This window comes from Rhinopithecus roxellana, chromosome 11 (genome assembly GCF_007565055.1).
Source record: "Rhinopithecus roxellana isolate Shanxi Qingling chromosome 11, ASM756505v1, whole genome shotgun sequence".
NCBI classification, from domain to species: Eukaryota; Metazoa; Chordata; class Mammalia; order Primates; family Cercopithecidae; genus Rhinopithecus; species Rhinopithecus roxellana.
The window spans coordinates 55,050,047-55,067,371 of NC_044559.1; the positions used below are offsets into that span (position 1 = coordinate 55,050,047).

General features: G+C 40.6%; 1 protein-coding gene across 14 annotated transcripts in view; it reads right to left on the reverse strand.

Annotated features, from left to right (window-relative positions):
• Nucleotides 1-5,243: 5,243 nt before the first annotated feature.
• SHLD2 (shieldin complex subunit 2) overlaps nucleotides 5,244-17,325 on the reverse strand; it is an 81,274-nt gene continuing 69,192 nt past the window's right edge. For 12 of the 14 annotated variants that reach the window (XM_010374110.2, XM_030940121.1, XM_030940126.1 and 9 more), the window contains 3 exons: nucleotides 16,688-16,916; nucleotides 9,511-9,626; nucleotides 5,244-6,221 (listed from right to left, as the gene is read on the reverse strand). In XM_010374110.2, the coding sequence (XP_010372412.1) occupies nucleotides 6,022-6,221; nucleotides 9,511-9,626; nucleotides 16,688-16,916 (545 nt within the window). In that variant the 3' untranslated portion in view covers nucleotides 5,244-6,021. The remainder of the gene's footprint in view (nucleotides 6,222-9,510; nucleotides 9,627-16,687; nucleotides 16,917-17,325) is intronic. The other 2 variants (XM_030940124.1, XM_030940123.1) reach the window with 2 other exon arrangements.

Here is a 17,325-nt window from a genome sequence, read left to right on the forward strand (position 1 = left end):
GATGGAATCCTGTGTAGTTGATATGATTTAATCTATGCTGATTGATTTGGAAACAGGTATATGGCAAATTGTGGAGTAAAAAAAGTACACACTACATACTGGCCTATATGGAATGGTCCCATTTATGTAAAAGTGTGTTTCTATCAGGGTATCTGGAAAATGTTCAACAAAATAGTAACAATGGTTATCTGTTTTGTTTTGTTTTTTCAGAGACAGGGTCTTGCTCTATTGCCCAGGCTGGAGTACAGTGGTGCAATCATAGCTCACTGTAGCTTCTAACTCCTGGGCTCATGCCACGCAATCCTCCCGCCTCAGCCTCCTGAGTAGCTGGGACTATAGGCGTGTACAACCTTGCTTGGCTCTGGTTATCTGTTGATACTGGAATTTCTGCTTTTTTCCTGGTACAGATACATACACACAAGTACTTTGACCCCAAAATTCTATTTTCTTAGAATAAATTCCCAGAAGGAATGAAAGATGTGTGCAAAGACTATCAGTGAGAATGTGGGCCAGATGTGGGAGTCTACACCTGTAATCCCAGCACTTTGGGAGGCTGAGGCAAAGGGGATCACTTGAAGCCAGGAGTTTAGACCAGACTGGGCAACATGGCAAAACCATGTCTCTACAAAAAATACAAAAAGTATCCAGGTGTGGAGGCACATGCCTGTAGTCCCGGCTACTCATAGGAGGCTGAGGAGGGAGGATCACTTGAGCCCAGGGAGGTTGAGGCTGCAGTGAGCCATGATCACACTATTGTACTCCAACCTGGTTAACAGAGTGTCTCTAAAAATAAAATAAAATAAAATGTAGATACATGCAGGAGGCTGAGGTGATGGATCACTGGAGCCCAGGAGTTTGAGTCCAACTTGGGCAACATTGAAAGACCCTAAATAAATATATATATATTTTATTATATAGTCCCAGCTACTCGGGAGACAGAGGCAGGAGAATGGCGTGAACCCAGGAGGCGGAGCTTGCAGTGAGCTGAGATTGCGCCACTGCACTCCAGCCTGGACGACAGAGCAAGACTCCATCTCAAAAAAAAAAAAAAAAAAAAAAAATTAAAAGAACATTTTCCTTTAAACAAAAATGCATGTTCCTTGTTTTTGTTTGTTTGGTTTGGTTTGGTTTGGTTTTTGCCTTTTTTGAGAGAGAGTCTTGCTCTGTCGCCCAGGCTGGAGTCCACTGGTGTGATCTCAGTTCATTGCTGTTATATGACTAGTGGCATCTTCATTTGAGGATGGAAACTTCCCCAACTTCTTTTTTTTTTTTTTTTTTTTTTTGAGACGGAGTCTCGCTCTGTCACCCAGGCTGGAGTGCAGTGGCCGGACCTCAGTTCACTGCAAACTCCGCCTCCCGGGTTCACGCCATTCTCCTGCCTCAGCCTCCCGAGTAGCTGGGACTACAGACGCCCGCCACCTCGCCCGGCTAATTTTTTTTATTTTTTTATTTTATTTTTTAGTAGAGACGGGGTTTCACCGTGTTAGCCAGGATGATCTCGATCTCCTGACCTCGTGATCCGCCCGTCTCGGCCTCCCAAAGTGCTGGGATTACAGGCTTGAGCCACCGCGCCCGGCCAAACTTCCCCAACTTCTTAATTTGAAAAATTTCAGGCCGGGCGCGGTGGCTCAAGCCTGTAATCCCAGCACTTTGGGAGGCCGAGACGGGCGGATCATGAGGTCAGGAGATCGAGACCATCCTGGCTAATACGGTGAAACCGTCTCTACTAAAAAATACAAAAAACTAGCCGGGCGACGAGGCGGGCGCCTCTAGTCCCAGCTACTCGGGAGGCTGAGACAGGAGAATGGCGTGAACCCGGGAGGCGGAGCTTGCAGTGAGCTGAGAGCCGGCCACTGCACTCCAGCCTGGGCGGCAGAGCAAGACTCCGTCTCAAAAAAAAAAAAAAAGAAAGAAAAAGAAAAATTTCAGAGCAAAAGTTGAGAGAAAAATGTAATGGGCACCTTTATACCTTTCATCTTCATTAACCAAATATCATTGTTTTGGCACACTTGCTTTCTCTCTTGTGGCTTACTCTCCATCCCTTTTTTCAACAAAGCACTTGAAAGTAATTTGCAGACATCATGAAATGTAAATACTCAGTGTGTGTCTCTTTCTTCAGAATAAGGACATTCCCCTACACAATCACAACTCCAAATATGGCTGATTTTATCTGTTATCTTCATTATCACAAATTGTCATGTTGTGCTATAATAATTGATTTACTTCTCCCCTGCTCTGTGAGCTCCTAGAGGCAGGGCTGAAACCTAATTTGACATTGTGTTTCTACTGCATATTGCAGGACCCAGCTTACTGTATGGGTCTGTTACCAAGAATGTCTAAGTCAAGAAATTGAAGATTGTTTCCTTAAGATTCTGCATCCTAATGTAGAATCTTTCCTTTAGAATCTTTCCTATTAGAGTGTAAGTAAATTCTTTTGGTATGTTATTTAAGAATATTTGTGAATAGGCTTAATTAAACACAATGTTAAGAAATTATAAACTTAAGACCAGGCACAGTGGCTCACACCTGTAATCCCAGCACTCTGGGAGGCCGAGGCGGGCAGATCACTTGAGGTCAGGAGTTCAAGACCAGCCTGGCCAACATGGTGAACCCTCATCTCTACTAAAAATACAAAAGTTAGCCGGGCGTGGTGGTACACACCTGTAATCCCAGCTACTTGGGAGGCTGAGGCAGGAGAATTGCTTGAACCTGGGAGGTAGAGCTTGCAGTGAAGCAGAGAGGTTACCTTTACAAATGTATGCCTTAAGTGGGTAGAATTCACTTCTTAATAACAAACCAGGTTCAAGACCTCCAAAGACATAATGACAATTAATTGGCAAACCTCATCCCCTCTCACACATTTCTCCCCTGTTGACATTCAATCAGGGGCCAGAATTAAACGACTGAGAAAGATGAACACTTTATTATAATTGTTCTATGATTCATGACCTGTGTTCCAACACCTAGAAACATAGGGATGGTTAGTTTTTCTGTCTCATTCTATATCGTTCTGAGAAATTACAGATATTTTCTTCTAAGAAAGGCATGATCAACTATTCAAGTTTTGCTGAATCTAAGGTAATATCAGAATACTCTTAAACAACTTATGGCCTCAGATCCCAGTAGTTTAGAATTCTAGGGATGATGAAAATTTATAATCACTGTGAGAGTTATCCTATCAAAACTTTGTAGAAACATCTATGCTTTTGCATAACAGCGTAAAAGACCTCTTCTGATGAGAGAGAGGGAGGGAGGGATGGAGGGAGGGAAGGAGGGACAGAGAGAGAAAGAAAGAGGAAGGAAGGAAAGGAAGGAAGGAAGGGAAGGAGGGAGGGAGGGAATTAGGGAGTTGGGGTAACCAGGTAATTTAGGCCAATGGATTCAACTGTGCCTTAAGCTGGTACTACCCTCATTTATGTGAGTCAATCAAGTCCCCCTTTTTTGCTCAAGCTACTCTGAGTTAGGTTTTTATCACTTGCAACCAAGAGTCATGACTAACAAACCCATCCTACTGTTACGTCTTTTGCCTTGGCTCTGTATTCCACAGATTTAATCTTGGCGCTGATATAATTTTGTTTAAATATTTCTTCACCAGCTTGCTTGTGAACTTACAGAAGGCAGACCTTCATGTCTTTGTATTCCCAGTGCCTGGCACATGGTAGACATTCAGCAAACATCTGTAGGGTGGATCATGCACCCAATGTTGTCAACTCATTTGGTATCAGACCCCCTTTCCCCCAACCAAAAAAAAAAAAAAGATGTAAAATGAGACTTAGCACAGACCTTACTAGTGGAGAGAAAGGTGAATGCCTCTAATGCTGTTAGAAAAAGGATAACTTTGGGGAAACTAAGTGACTAACACGTAAAAATGGTTCTCTGAAAATTAGAGAGCTGTCCCTGCAAGCTGAACTATCAGGAGATGAAGAATGAGGTCTCCCTAAAATGCCCACCATGAGACTGCCAGATACGGGACTGCTGGATGACACTCTTTGGCTACGCCACTGAGTTTTATGAAAACATAACAGAGTAGATTGAAGACACGTACTTGTCATCTCAGGTAAGGAATATACACAGGAGGTGTCTTAGTCCGTTCTGGGTGCTGTAACAAAGTAACAGACTGGGCAATTTACAAGTAACAGAAACTTACTGTTCACAGTTTGAAGGCTGGGATGATCAAGGCGCCAGAAGATTGAGAGTCTAGTGAGGACCTGCCCTCTGCTTCAGAGATGACACCTTCTGGCTGTATCCTCATGTGACAAAATGGGACAAAGAAGCTCCCTTGGGCCACTTCTGTAAGGGCACTGATCCCATTCACAAGGGCAGAGCCCTCATGACCTAATCACATCCCAGATGCCCCACTTCTGAATGCCATCAGAGATGAGGTTTCAAAGTAAGAATTCTGGGGTGACACATTCAGACCACAGCAGGAGCAGTGGGCTGATCCTGATCCCAATTAAATAGCTCATAACTTCTGCAGATAGCTCAGATTCCTCAAGACTGGAGGAAACAGTCCAACCTAAATAAGGGCTCCTGGAAATTTGTGTTAATTCATGAAATACATACCAACAACTGTGAAGAGATGTTGGTGTGATCTGTTGTCTCACTTGAAATGGTTTAAAGATTTCTTCCCAGTAGGATGTGAAGAGCCATCTGTTCCTGGGGATCATGTTCTGGTTGATGTAGGGATTAGGTCCCCACTTGAGGTCAAAGTGGGGAAGGGCACACTTAAGAGAACAGCTCTCTTGGTTGGCCTATATTGACTGGGCAGATTTTATATCAGAATTCCAAATATCTGCCTAGTGTGGTTATAGTTAAGAGAGCACAGATTAGAAGGCATCAACTACAGGCTCAAGTTTCATCACCCATTCAATGAATCATTGAAGGGAGCCAATGATTTTGTTTGAATTCCAGTCTCTAGAGACAAAATGGGGTCAATTCTTTCTGTACCCACCTTATTAGCTGCCAGACTTGGGTAATCATTTGCTCTAATTCCCTTATCTTCCCCACAAAGAAACTCATCAGTTAAAGCCTTGTTCTTACCTTTCTTGGTCACAGAACCCTCTGACGATGTGTTGAAAGCTATAGATCCTTCTCCACAGAGACATGCATTAAGGCATTTTTGCACATTATTTTTGAAAGAATCACAAAACTCTTGTGGTTCATTCTTAGGGAAGCCAAGTTAAAAAACAACAACCAACTCTGAACCAAAGGAATTTTTAAAAACATACACAGAGCAAAATAAGCTTGTTCATGTCATCATAAATTTATTTTCAGGCAATATGGTAATATATTAACACTTGGCATACTCTGAACTTACAGAATAAGTACCACTCCATACTTCCTCATTAATGACTACCATTTTACATGAGCTTCTACCATCACAATGAGAGAACCGATTGCTACATGTTTGCTGGTAAACACATTCAGTAAGGCACTCAAATCCTAGACACGAACTAACCACAGAACGCTCTTCCCCGCTTTAATAAATTGAAACATGATCTCATTTCCTTCATTTTCAAAGCTTTTTACAGAAAGACACGCTTGTTTTGAACTTGTCTAAACATAGGTTTATATAAACTAATCCATTATCATGTATAGTTATAATGAAGGAAATGATTTGACAGTTTTTAGGTAGGGATAAGCAAAAGCACTGCAGCAGTTTCTGAGGGAATGTCTTCCATGTAGTTCCCCATACTTAGTACAGTGCCTGGAATGCAGCAGGGACTAAACACAGTGAACAAATGGGCAAACCTTTAATTCTCAGGGATCGGCTACACATTGCCTTGACTGATAGATCATTTCTCCAGAAGAAAGGAAGAAACCAAAAACACAAAAACAATCTTTTTAAACCTCACAGGATTTTCTTAGAAAAAAGTTTTAATTTATATACCTACTCCAATTCTCTTTGTAAAATATATTTAATAAAAAATCCAAAGCAAAAGTCCTGTCATTCATTTATTTCAAAAGACAAATCATTTCAGTACTTCTTCCTTGAAATGTCTGCAATGTCTTCCTCTGGCCTCAGAGAAGGGCATCGGCTCCATGCTTTACAATGTCAGGATAAAAATCCAGGAGGGAGAAATCTTGTTGTAATAGATAGCTGTTTTCATCTGACACAAAAAGGCTCTGAATCTTCAATACACAAGGTTCTGCGCTGACTGCCAACAAGGAGTGGAACAGGTCTGCCACGACCATCCCATAGGTGATCTCTGAGGAAGGAACTGCAGAAAATGAAAGCACAGAGCTCTCAAGATCGCTGCTAGCTTGACAGGAGCAAACACACTGAGGGGTTTCATTGTTTCTCTTGGTTCCTCAAGTTTCAAATCCATTTTAAATTTCTCTTCACGGCCAGTAGCGGTGGCTCACACCTGTAATCCTAGCACTTTGGGAGGCAGACATGGCAGGATCACTTGAGGTCAGGAGTTCGACACATGCCTGGCCAACACAGTAAAACCCTGTCTCTACTAAAAATACAAAAATCAGCCAAGAGTGGTGGCACACGCCTGTAATCCCAGCTACTCGGGAGGCTGAGGCAGGAGATTTGTTTGAACCCGGGAGGTAGAGGTTGCAGTGAGCCAAGAATGTGCCACTGCACTCCAGCCTGGGCAACAAAACAAGATTCTGTCTCTAAATAAATAAATAAGTAAGTAAACTACTCTTCCTACACCTTCTCTTTCTAGTTACAAGCTATTGAGGCACTCCAGAGTGACAGCACGTGATCCCGCTGACACAAGAAACAGGCCCAGATAACACACCGTTCAGACGTCGCGACAGTAGTTCTGGTTATGCTACAGTACATCAGAAGAGTGCTATTATCCAGTTCACATTTCTGATCAAGTTACTTATGCATACATTTATTTTTTATATAAAAGAATCTTGAATTGGTCACTTAAGAAATATTGAATCTCAATAATAAAAAATACTAAAAGTATAGCTAAATGTGTTATTTTATTTTGCATTTGTCCTATACTATTCCTCTCACTTTTTTAGGACATCTAATCAAGACACTTGGCAGGTTTGTTCAACACCAGAATGACAAAGCACCATTGACCACGCTCAGACCATACTAACCCCCTGACAATTACCACAGTCTTTCTTGGATGGGGGCTACAGAGTCCTGGAGGACCAATGACATATTTTGGGGGGTATGATAATTCTCTACAATAACTTTTAAATTTTGTATTTTCACTGTGATAAACTAAAAAATAACCAATATTAGTAATAATCTGGATGGTCTGATGATCACTTTATAACCAATGACATTTTCACTTATGATCACAATCTATAACGCCAAGAAGTACAACTTTAATTGTCTCAAGAATGCATAAAACACTTAAGTATATGTGATATGAGAATAATGCTTCTCTAAGAGATAAAGACTAATTTACATTATGCAAAGAAGAAGAGATAGGCCGGACACGGTGGCTCACGCCTGTAATCCCAGCACTTTGGGAGGCTGAGGCAGGCGGATCACGTGAGGTTGGGAATTTGAGACCAGCCTGACTAACATGGAGAAACCACGTCTCTACTAAAAATACAAAATTAGCCAGGCATGGTGGCGCATGCCTGTAATCCCAGCTACTTAGGAAACTGAGGCAGGAGACTTGTTTGAACCCAGGAGGCAGAGGTTACGGTGAACCGAGATCGTGCCATAGCACTCCAACCTAGGCAACAAGAGTGAAACTCCATCTCAAACAAAAAAAAAGAAGAGGTAATACTGAAAATATATAAGTAACATTAATAAAAGGAATGAAAATAGTCAAAAGAATACAAATGAAATAAAGAAAATGGGGAAAAAAAAGAAGAGAGGCTTCTAATTAGGATGTAGAAAGCTGGAAAGAGTGTGGCTCCCACCCTAACAGTTACTGGAAAAAGCTGAATAAATATAAAATCATCATTTTCTTGAAAACACATGAGAACCAAGGTTGTAAAACAGCAAAAAGACTGAAACATAAGGAGACAGGTGCCTCCAGGGAGATGGAACAGGAGCACAGGTTCCCTTGGGGCAGGCCTCGGGAAGAAGACAAGTCCTCCATATAGGCAGGAAAGAAGAATGTGATTTTTATTAATAAATTAATTGCAAAAAGTCAATGAATTGCCAATGTCACCAACATAAGGAACATCTGCATCCTCACAGGCTCCTCTACATAGTAAGTCTCACCTCCACCAGGTGCTCACAAGACTGGGGGCAGGGCAAAACATCAAAGAAAGCTTCCAACTACAAAACACAAAGCACTATCTGGCCTCCCTTTTAAGGAACAAAAGCCTTCAACTGCTGGAGGAAGGACACCAAATCTTGTTGCCCCAGGGTACAGGTGAGGAACCAGCACAGATGCGGGAAAGAAAAAAGAAAAGAAAAAAATCCCTCCATCCTGAGGGAGGACTGAAAAACCACCCTGGGTCAAGACCATTAGTGGTCCCCTACTGCTGGGGCAGGGCCAGGACCACACAAGACCCACCAAAGACACAAGACAGAGCTCGGCTGCCACTGGCACAGCCACATAAGGGACGGGACTACCAAGAAAGCACCATATGCAAGATCCTGTATAAGACTGGGGCTGGACCAGAATCAAAGAGGAACAATCCTGCTCCTGCCCACCAGGTTAGGATGCACCAAGTAACAACCAACAAAAGTTTGTGCAACTTGGGGAAGTGCAAGAACATGGAGAGAAACTTTCTCTGAGGCCCAAGTGCAGAGTGGAGGGCTAAGTTGATGGTGGAGCAGGAATACTGGGGAACCACCTCCCACCATAAGCACAAGATAATTCGAAACCAGTGGTGACCTGAAGGTAACCACAGAAACAACAAAACCTGAATCCAACTCAACATATGACAAGACTGACCATCCTGCTCACCCCTCACCTCCAGTAAAGGACCAGAAGAGGCATGCCTATTTCTAGGTACAAATACTATTTACCTCAGTTTATATTGTTCTACTTAATATATGCAATGTTCAGCATTCAACTAAAAATTACTAGACACCCCCAACTAAAAAAGAACACAAAAAACAATCTACTATTAAAAGATAAAGCAATCACAGAACCAGATTAGCTCATCAGCTTAGAGGATCTGAGGCTAATGAGAACAGGAATGGAGTTTGAATACCTGACAGATATATTATCTTTGCTTTATTCTTAGCCACTGATGACTAAGTGGCTTAGTGAAGATCTTGTAAATCCATGCCACTGACAGTGGACTATCTTCATATATATTGTGTCACACACTCACTGACTTCACTCTTATAAAACTAGAGTTAAGTAAAATAGTTTTTGCTTACCAACTGGAAATGTAGGTTAAGAAGAAATTAGGTGCCTCTCACCATTCATGTACTAACAGGTGTAAAGCAAGTCAACCTTCTAACTTACATAGGCTTATATTTCACTTAAGCTAAATTATCCTTCTGCTTTTATATGGACAGAAAAGCTCTTCAAATACAGTGCTCTTTCTGTTCCGAAATACCATTTTTACTCCTGAGTATAACAACCTCTTGATGGCACACTGATATATTACCTATCACTCTGTTGAGGCAGTCTGCAGAAATGTTCAGAAGAATCTTCTCTATCAGCTTTGATTCTACACGGATGCAAACATCATGTCTTCCATCAACTACAGTCATTAAGGCTGGCCTACAAAACAGTGAACAACACACAACCTTCAAAAAGATTTTCAAATAAAAGAAATGCTTAAATGAAAAATAATTCCAAAAAGTACTTGGTTTTTATGTAGGATTAATTTAATTCCTAAAACAACTCTAGGATATTCTGTGACATCCTAGAAAGAAAAAAAGGTGTTTTTTTCCCCAAGTGCTTCAAATGATAAATTAATACATTTTATTTATTCTATATCCATTTTTCAATGTCAGATACTAATATAAAAATATATTAAACTGTTTTATAAATTATTTTTAGAAATGAAAATAAAAATAATAATCACATATTTCACAATCACAATTTCAAGTTATTTTTTTCAACTGAATTCTTCCCTATCAGAAATAAACTGTTTTGCATATCAATAAACAGGGAACTGGATTAACAATTTTCAGTGCATCCTACATCTTAATGCTATGTGGCTGATAAAAAGAATGAAGAACATTTACAAGTGCCATTAGGGAAGGAGCACCAGGATAGACTCTAAGGAACAACAATATGAACAATATTCTTCTGTCCACAAGCTTCTAAAGAAAGGGATACACATGTGCTGGGATGAACGTAAGAAATCACTGGAAGGACATACAAAAAACCTTCTCACCAGCATGGAAGCAGCACTGGTGGGAGAGGGTTGGATGGTGAAGGAGACTTTTACTCTGTTTTGTAACCTCCTATGTAGTGTGCATTTTAACCATGGCCTGTGGTACCTATTTTATAACTACATTAATTTTTTAAAAATAAATTGAGAACAGAATTCAGAAACAGGCTCATTAGTGGGGGAATTTAATGTAACAGAGCTAAAACATAACTACTGATTTTCCCCCTAAAAACCCACATCCCCCTTTATTCACATGATGACTCTGCGTTCCTTCCTCTTTTCACTCTACACTCTTTCCTCAGCCTCTGTCCCTCCATTATTTATTTCAGCAAATACAAACTGAGTATCTATCATGGACTGTGGTAAGTGCTGGGTACCCACTAGTGAACAAGACAAATCTGGTTCCCTCACTCAGGAACGTAAAACCGTAGTGGGATAGGAAGAAATTAAGCAAGGATGGTGACTCATGCCTGTAATCCCAGTGCTTTGGGATGCCAAGGTGAGGAGGACTGCTTGAGGCCAGGAGTTTGAGATCAGCCTGGGCAACACAAGACCTCACCTCTACAAAAAGAAAAAAAAAGAAAATAAGCTTTTCAACAGTGGTGCCAAGATGACTAAACAGAGATGGAATAGGCTTTTCAAAAATTCACGCTGCGACAACTAGACACCCACATGCAAAAGAATAAAATTAGACCCCTTCCTTATCCCATACACAAAACTTAACTCAAAGTAGATAATAAACCTAAATATAAGAGCTAAAACCACTAAACTCTTAGAAGAAAATATGGGAGCAAATCTCCATAACCTTGGCTTAGAATGACACCTTTCTCAGATATGACCCAAAAGCACATGCAACAAAAAGAAAAACAGAATAAGAAGTACTGGCAAGGATATGGGGAAATTATAACCTCAGATTGCTGGTGAGAATGTAAAATCATGCAGCAATTTTGGAGAACAGTCTGGCAGTTCCTCAAAAGGTTAAACAGACAGTTTATGTCTGTTTATGACCCAGCAATTCACCACTCCTAGATATATACCCAAGAGAAATGAACACATATATCCACACAAAAACTTGTACACAAATGTTCACAGCAGCATCACTTATAATAGCCAAAGTGTAGGAACAATCCAATTGTCCATCAACTGATGAACAGATAAACAAAATGTGGTATATGCATACAATGCAATATTATTTTGCAATAAAAAGGAATGAAGTACTGATACATGCTACAACATGGATGGACCTTGAAAACATCATGCTAAATGAAGCCAGTCACAAAAGATCACATATTATACAATATTTATATAAAATATCTAGAACAGGCAAATCTATAGAGACAGAAAGCAGATTCGTAGTTGCCATGGGTTGAGGGGCATGGGGAGGAGAGTGACTGCTAATGAGTATGAGGCTTTGTATAGGGCTAGGTGATGAAAATGTCCTAACTGGTTGTAGTGATAGCTACACAGCCCTGGGAATATACTAAAGCCATTGAACTGTACATTTCAGAAGATTAATTTGATGTATATGAATTTTACTTCAGTAAAAATGTTTTTTTAGAAAAGACAGTATGCAACTACAAATTACAATAAGCACACCCAGGCTACTATAACAGAAAATAAAGAAGGGTGGTTAGGAAAGGCCTCTCTGATAAAGCAGCATTTAATCTAAGACATAAAGAAACCAGCCTTGTGGAGTCAGACTGAGGGAAGAAATTCAAGAACATCCTAAGGAGAAAAATCAAAATGTCTGAAGAACTGAAAGAAGGCCACGTGGCTAGAGTGCTGGACGACAGGGGAGTGGCAGCAGATGAGACTGCAGAGGCAACAAGCATAAGGAGACGACTGATGGGTGAAGCAAGGGGTAATCACGCTGCCAACAGGTGGAGAATAAAGGGGAGGAGGCAAGGCCAGCAGGAGCTCCACCAAGAGACTGCTGGTGTGCTGGTTTGTGCAACAGGTAGTAGTGACTTAGATGAGGCCTGAGTGATTCCAGACGAGCAGGCACTGACTTTCCATTTTGGTTTCACAGTAACTGAGGTTCAGCTAGGGGAAGGTAAACAGGGATGCCACACGCCCCACAGTGTGTGGGATATGGTACATAATGAGAAACTGTCCTGCGTAAAATGTCAACAACGCCCCTGCTGAGATACACTGGACTAAGATGTTAGCAGTGGAGATGGAAAAAAGTGGATGAATTTGTGATATAGTTCTGAATGAAAATTCCTAGGACTTGCTAATAGATTAGATAGGGGAGGTAGGGAAGAGAAAATGATTCAACGATCGTGCCCAGGTTTCCAGCTTAAATAATTGGGTAGATGGTGTGCCATTTTCCAGAAAGTATAAAAATGAAGAGAACTAGATTTGAGTATGGTTAGGAAAAACAACAGTCCATTGTGGGTATGTTTAAATGTGAGATGGACGTCAAGCAAAGGATTTGATACTGACTACTGGAGCCTGGAGGAGAAAATCAGGGTGAAGATGTAAGTACAAATATGAAAACAGCTGTGATCATCCAGGCAGAATGTACAGAAAGAATAAGAGGAAGGACACAGACGAGAGCTCAAGATTAACCCCAGCATTTAAAGAGGGGGTAGAAGAGGCTGAGAAGGAAGGGCCTGAGAGACAAGTTAGAAAGCCAGGAGGAGGCTATTTCAAGAAGGAGGAAGTAGCCTGACATGCCGAATATAACTGAGAGCAGTTAGAAGGAAGAAAGAAGTATCCATGCCTCAGGCAACATCAAAAGTGTAACTCTGACAAAAGCAGCTTCTGCAGCATGGTGGGAGTAGAATGGAATAACTGGAGTGAAATTGAAGACATAATAGGGGAGAGAGAATATATTTATAACTCTTTAACAAAGTTTGGCTGGGTATAAAACACAATAGAAAAACGAAGGGATAAGAGGGAGATGTAATGTTAATGGATGATTTTGTTTGTTTTTTTAATACAATAAATACAGGAGTGTGTTTATAGGCTGGTAAGAATAATCCATTAGGAGAGGTAATAACTGAAGATTAAGAAGGAAAAACAAAACAGAGTGCAGAAACCAAGGAAGAGTTCAATCACCACAGATAACCTTATAAGCCTAGCCCAGAATTCTCTTGCAAATTGCATTTCTGTACATCTAACCACTTTCCAACTTGCTACCTCTCAGGAACTCAAGCTCAATATGATCAACATTTTCCCAAGGTTACTTGTTTTAATAAATAATCTTATTGTTCACCCAACTGTCAATGATGTGTAATGTACCTGTGCTCTCTCTTTATCTACCAATCACTACATCTTGCAAACTATTTTCCAACCATTCTCAAATCTGTCCACTTCTTTTTATTCCCACCACCTCCTCTCTAGTCAAGCCACCATCATCTCTCCTCCAAAACAAGGCAACAGCCTCTTACCTCTTCTCTGCACTAGCTTCATTCTAATCCACTCTCCAATGTGCAGCTAAACTCACTTCTGATGAACAGAATTTGGTGGAAGTGATGCCACATGATTTCTGAGTCTAGGTCACAAAAAGGCTGGCTTCCACCTGGAACTCTCTTTCTTGCCTTTCCTGCTCTGGGGAAATGAGCTGCCACTTTGTGAGAACATTCAGGAAGCCTGTGGAGACCCAAGTGAAGAGGAACTCAACTTGCCAGCCATATGAATGAGCCACTTTGGAAATGAATCCTCCAACTCCAGTCAAGCCTTCAGATGACTGCAGCCCCAGCCTGCACCTTGGCTACAACCTCTTGAGAGACCCAAACGTTTCTTAGTGCTGCCTAAATAGGAGCCTTAATTGTGGTTTGACTTGCTGGGTTTTCTGGCTTCTAGTACAGAAAAATAAATGTATTTCTTGTATTCCAAAACTGTAAATCTGAATATTCTGTAGAAACATTGTTAAAAATGGTATTTGAGTTTTATGATAGCTTGAAGATCAGGAATTATGCTATCTACATGTAAATTTAATAAACGTCTGTGGCCTCGTATGAGACTCCAATGCAATATCTAATGTTGCTTCCATTGGAAAATCAGCTCCAAGTTACAACCAATGTAAAATATGACCAACCCACTCACAGTTTGGGACTGTTATGTCACACAAATGTTCGTTAAATGTTTCTTTTTTTTTTTTGAGACGGAGTCTCACTCTGTCGCCCAGGCTGGAGTGCAGTGGTGTGATCGTGGCTCATGGTAAGCTCCACCTCTCGGGTTCATGCCATTCTCCTGCCTCAGCCTCCTGAGTAGCTGGGACTACAGGTGCCCGCCACCAAGCCCGGCTAAATTTTTTGTATTTTTAGTAGAGACAGGGTTTCACCGTATTAGCCAGGATGGTCTCGATCTCCTGACCTCGTGATCCAGCTGCCTTGGCCTCCCAGAGTGCTGGGATTACAGGCGTGAGCCACTGCGCCCAGCCGATTAAGTGTTTCTTAAACGGACTACCAAGCTTCTTGGGCACAATAAGTCTACTTAGATCAACCAGTATAACATCCATAGTACATATGTGATATGTGAACATACGTGGATTCCTAATAAATATTTGACTGAGTCTTAATGAATAATCATTGAGAGTTTTCTCTTACTCAGTTTGCTGATTGATTTATGTAGATGATTTTGGAGTCATATACTTGATACCTTGAAGGGAGTTTGTTAATTTCAATATTTTCTTTTCAAGGAAACCACATAATCTGGACTAAACAATTTAAAGGCTTTTATAGGCTGGGCGTGGTGGCTCACGCCTGTAATTCCAGCACTTTGGGAGGGCAAGGCAGGTGGATTACCTGAGGTCGGGAGTTCAAGACCAGCCTGACCAACATGGAGAAACCCTGTCTCTATAAAAATATAAAATTAGCTGGGCGTGGTGGCACATGCCTGTAATCCCAGCTAATCGGGAAGCTGAGACAGAAGAATCGCTTGAACCTGGCAGGCAGAAGTTGCAGTGAGCTGAGATCACACTACTGCACTCTAGCCTGGGCAACAACAGCAAAACTCTGTCTCAAAAAAAAAAATTAAAAATTAAAAAAGGCTTTTAAATAAATAAAAAATAATAATTATTGCCTTAACATGACCATTCAACATTCCAGCAAGACAACAAACTAGCACTACATCTTTAATGTGGTATAGTTTAGGAAGAGATCTTACATACCTCATACTAGTTATGCCATAATCAGGTGATACTGATCTGTGAAGTCCTTCTCTTGAACAGTCATTTTGTAAACTAAAGAATCAAAGGCCCTCCTCCCCATAAGGAATAGTACTGAGCAACATTTTTGTCCAATAAATGCTTATACTGAATAGACACATTTGGAATGATATAAATAAGTCACCTATATGTACTTTTTAGGGGCCTTAACTATCAATAAATCAATGTTGTTTGTAACATCCCATGCATTTTTTGTTTTGATTTTGAGACAGGGTCTCACTCTGTTGCCCAAGCTGGAGTGCAGTGGTGCAAACATAGCTCACTGTAACAGTCAATCTCCTGGGCTCAAACAATCCTCCTACCTCAGCCTCCCAAGTAGCTGGGACTACAGGCCTATGTCACCATGCCCTTTTTTTGTGTGTGTGGTAGAGATGGGGTTTCCCTATGTTTCCCAGGCTGGTCTTGAACCCCTGGGCTCAAGCAATCCGTCCACCCTGGCCTCCCAAAGTGCTGGGATTACAGGTGTGAGCCACCACACCCAGCCTACCATGCATCCTAATTCAATCTTCTTTTCCACAAAAGCAACTGTCACAGTAATAGCAAAATTCATTCACTTATTTATAACAAACATAATATCTGTAAAGAGAAATAAGGTTTACAAATTAAGCTTCTATAACTTTTCTTGAAGTATGCCATGATAACATGTGGAATATATCTGCATTTAGTTTTTAGAGACTACAATATTTAGAAATAGTTAGAAGGAGCATAAAACACTGAGTGCTATTTTGTAAGCACATGTAATTTATACAGTAAAAAGAAAAATATCTGAGCTTTTGACTACCTATTATTCAAAAAACAATGTGTTTTTCGCTGAGTTGGTTAGCAGTTGCACCATACAACATTTATTTGCTAGCTTCAATTTCTAAGGTAAAGGTGGGAAAATAGGTTAAATGTCTTACTAGCTTCCACAACAACTCAGAGGCGAGATCATATGATACTTTTAGCCTTTAAATTCTAATTATATGTTAAGGTAGGAAAATGAGTTCTTTATGAGCCATTTAGACTTTGGTTAAAAAGTAAACCAAGGAAAATGTTTCTTTGGTACAGCTGTTTGAAGACACTAAAACTCCCAATTACTGCTTTAAGAAATTCCTGTAACGATTCCTGGGAAATTTTTGCTTCCATAGCTATCTATCACTCAGGGAAAATTTTATTCTCTTCGACTAGCTCTAGTTAATTCTTTTTAGAAAGTAAGGGTTTACAGACTAATTCTTCCAGATCTATAATAATTATTTTCCATCAAATTGGCTTGCTTAGTTGCCTTACCTATAGTATATTTTCTTCATAGTAAATGGCAAGCAGCTAAAACACTGTTTATAGATCCTGTTCTCATCTGTTTCTAGTTCCAATCCACATTTTGCGCAGCCAGTATACACGATGTTGGGAAGAGAAGAGAAAATACTCTTCAGAGAACTGTGAGCATTTAGAGCTATCTTCTGAGTTGCTGTAATAGGAAATGCCAGCTCTGAAATCTGGGCTTTAATTTGAATCACTCCTATAAAGGACAAACAGATATATTATAAATTATTGGGCCAAAATTATAACTTTAATTTACAAACATGGCTAATTTTATAGTTGATTGACAGTCACTTGTAGTAAAAGGATACATGGAAGTGCTTGTTCTTGGTCTTCTTTACTACTTTCCTAGAATCTAAAGGCAGGGGGTCTGGCTGCAACTGAGAGCAGGTTTACTTGGCTAATTTGACTGAACATGTGGTGTTTCCTTCCTCCCCATCCTCTGGAATCAGGCAACGTTTAAGTTCAATACCTCCTTTAGAAGAAATCCCTTCGACTACTTGAAACTAGCTAACATGCCCTCTCTCCTTGCCCTGTCTTCTTTTTAATTGATCATAGTCAAAAGCCAAATAGGAGGTGAACTTTTCTTCTTCTCTCTACCCAAAACT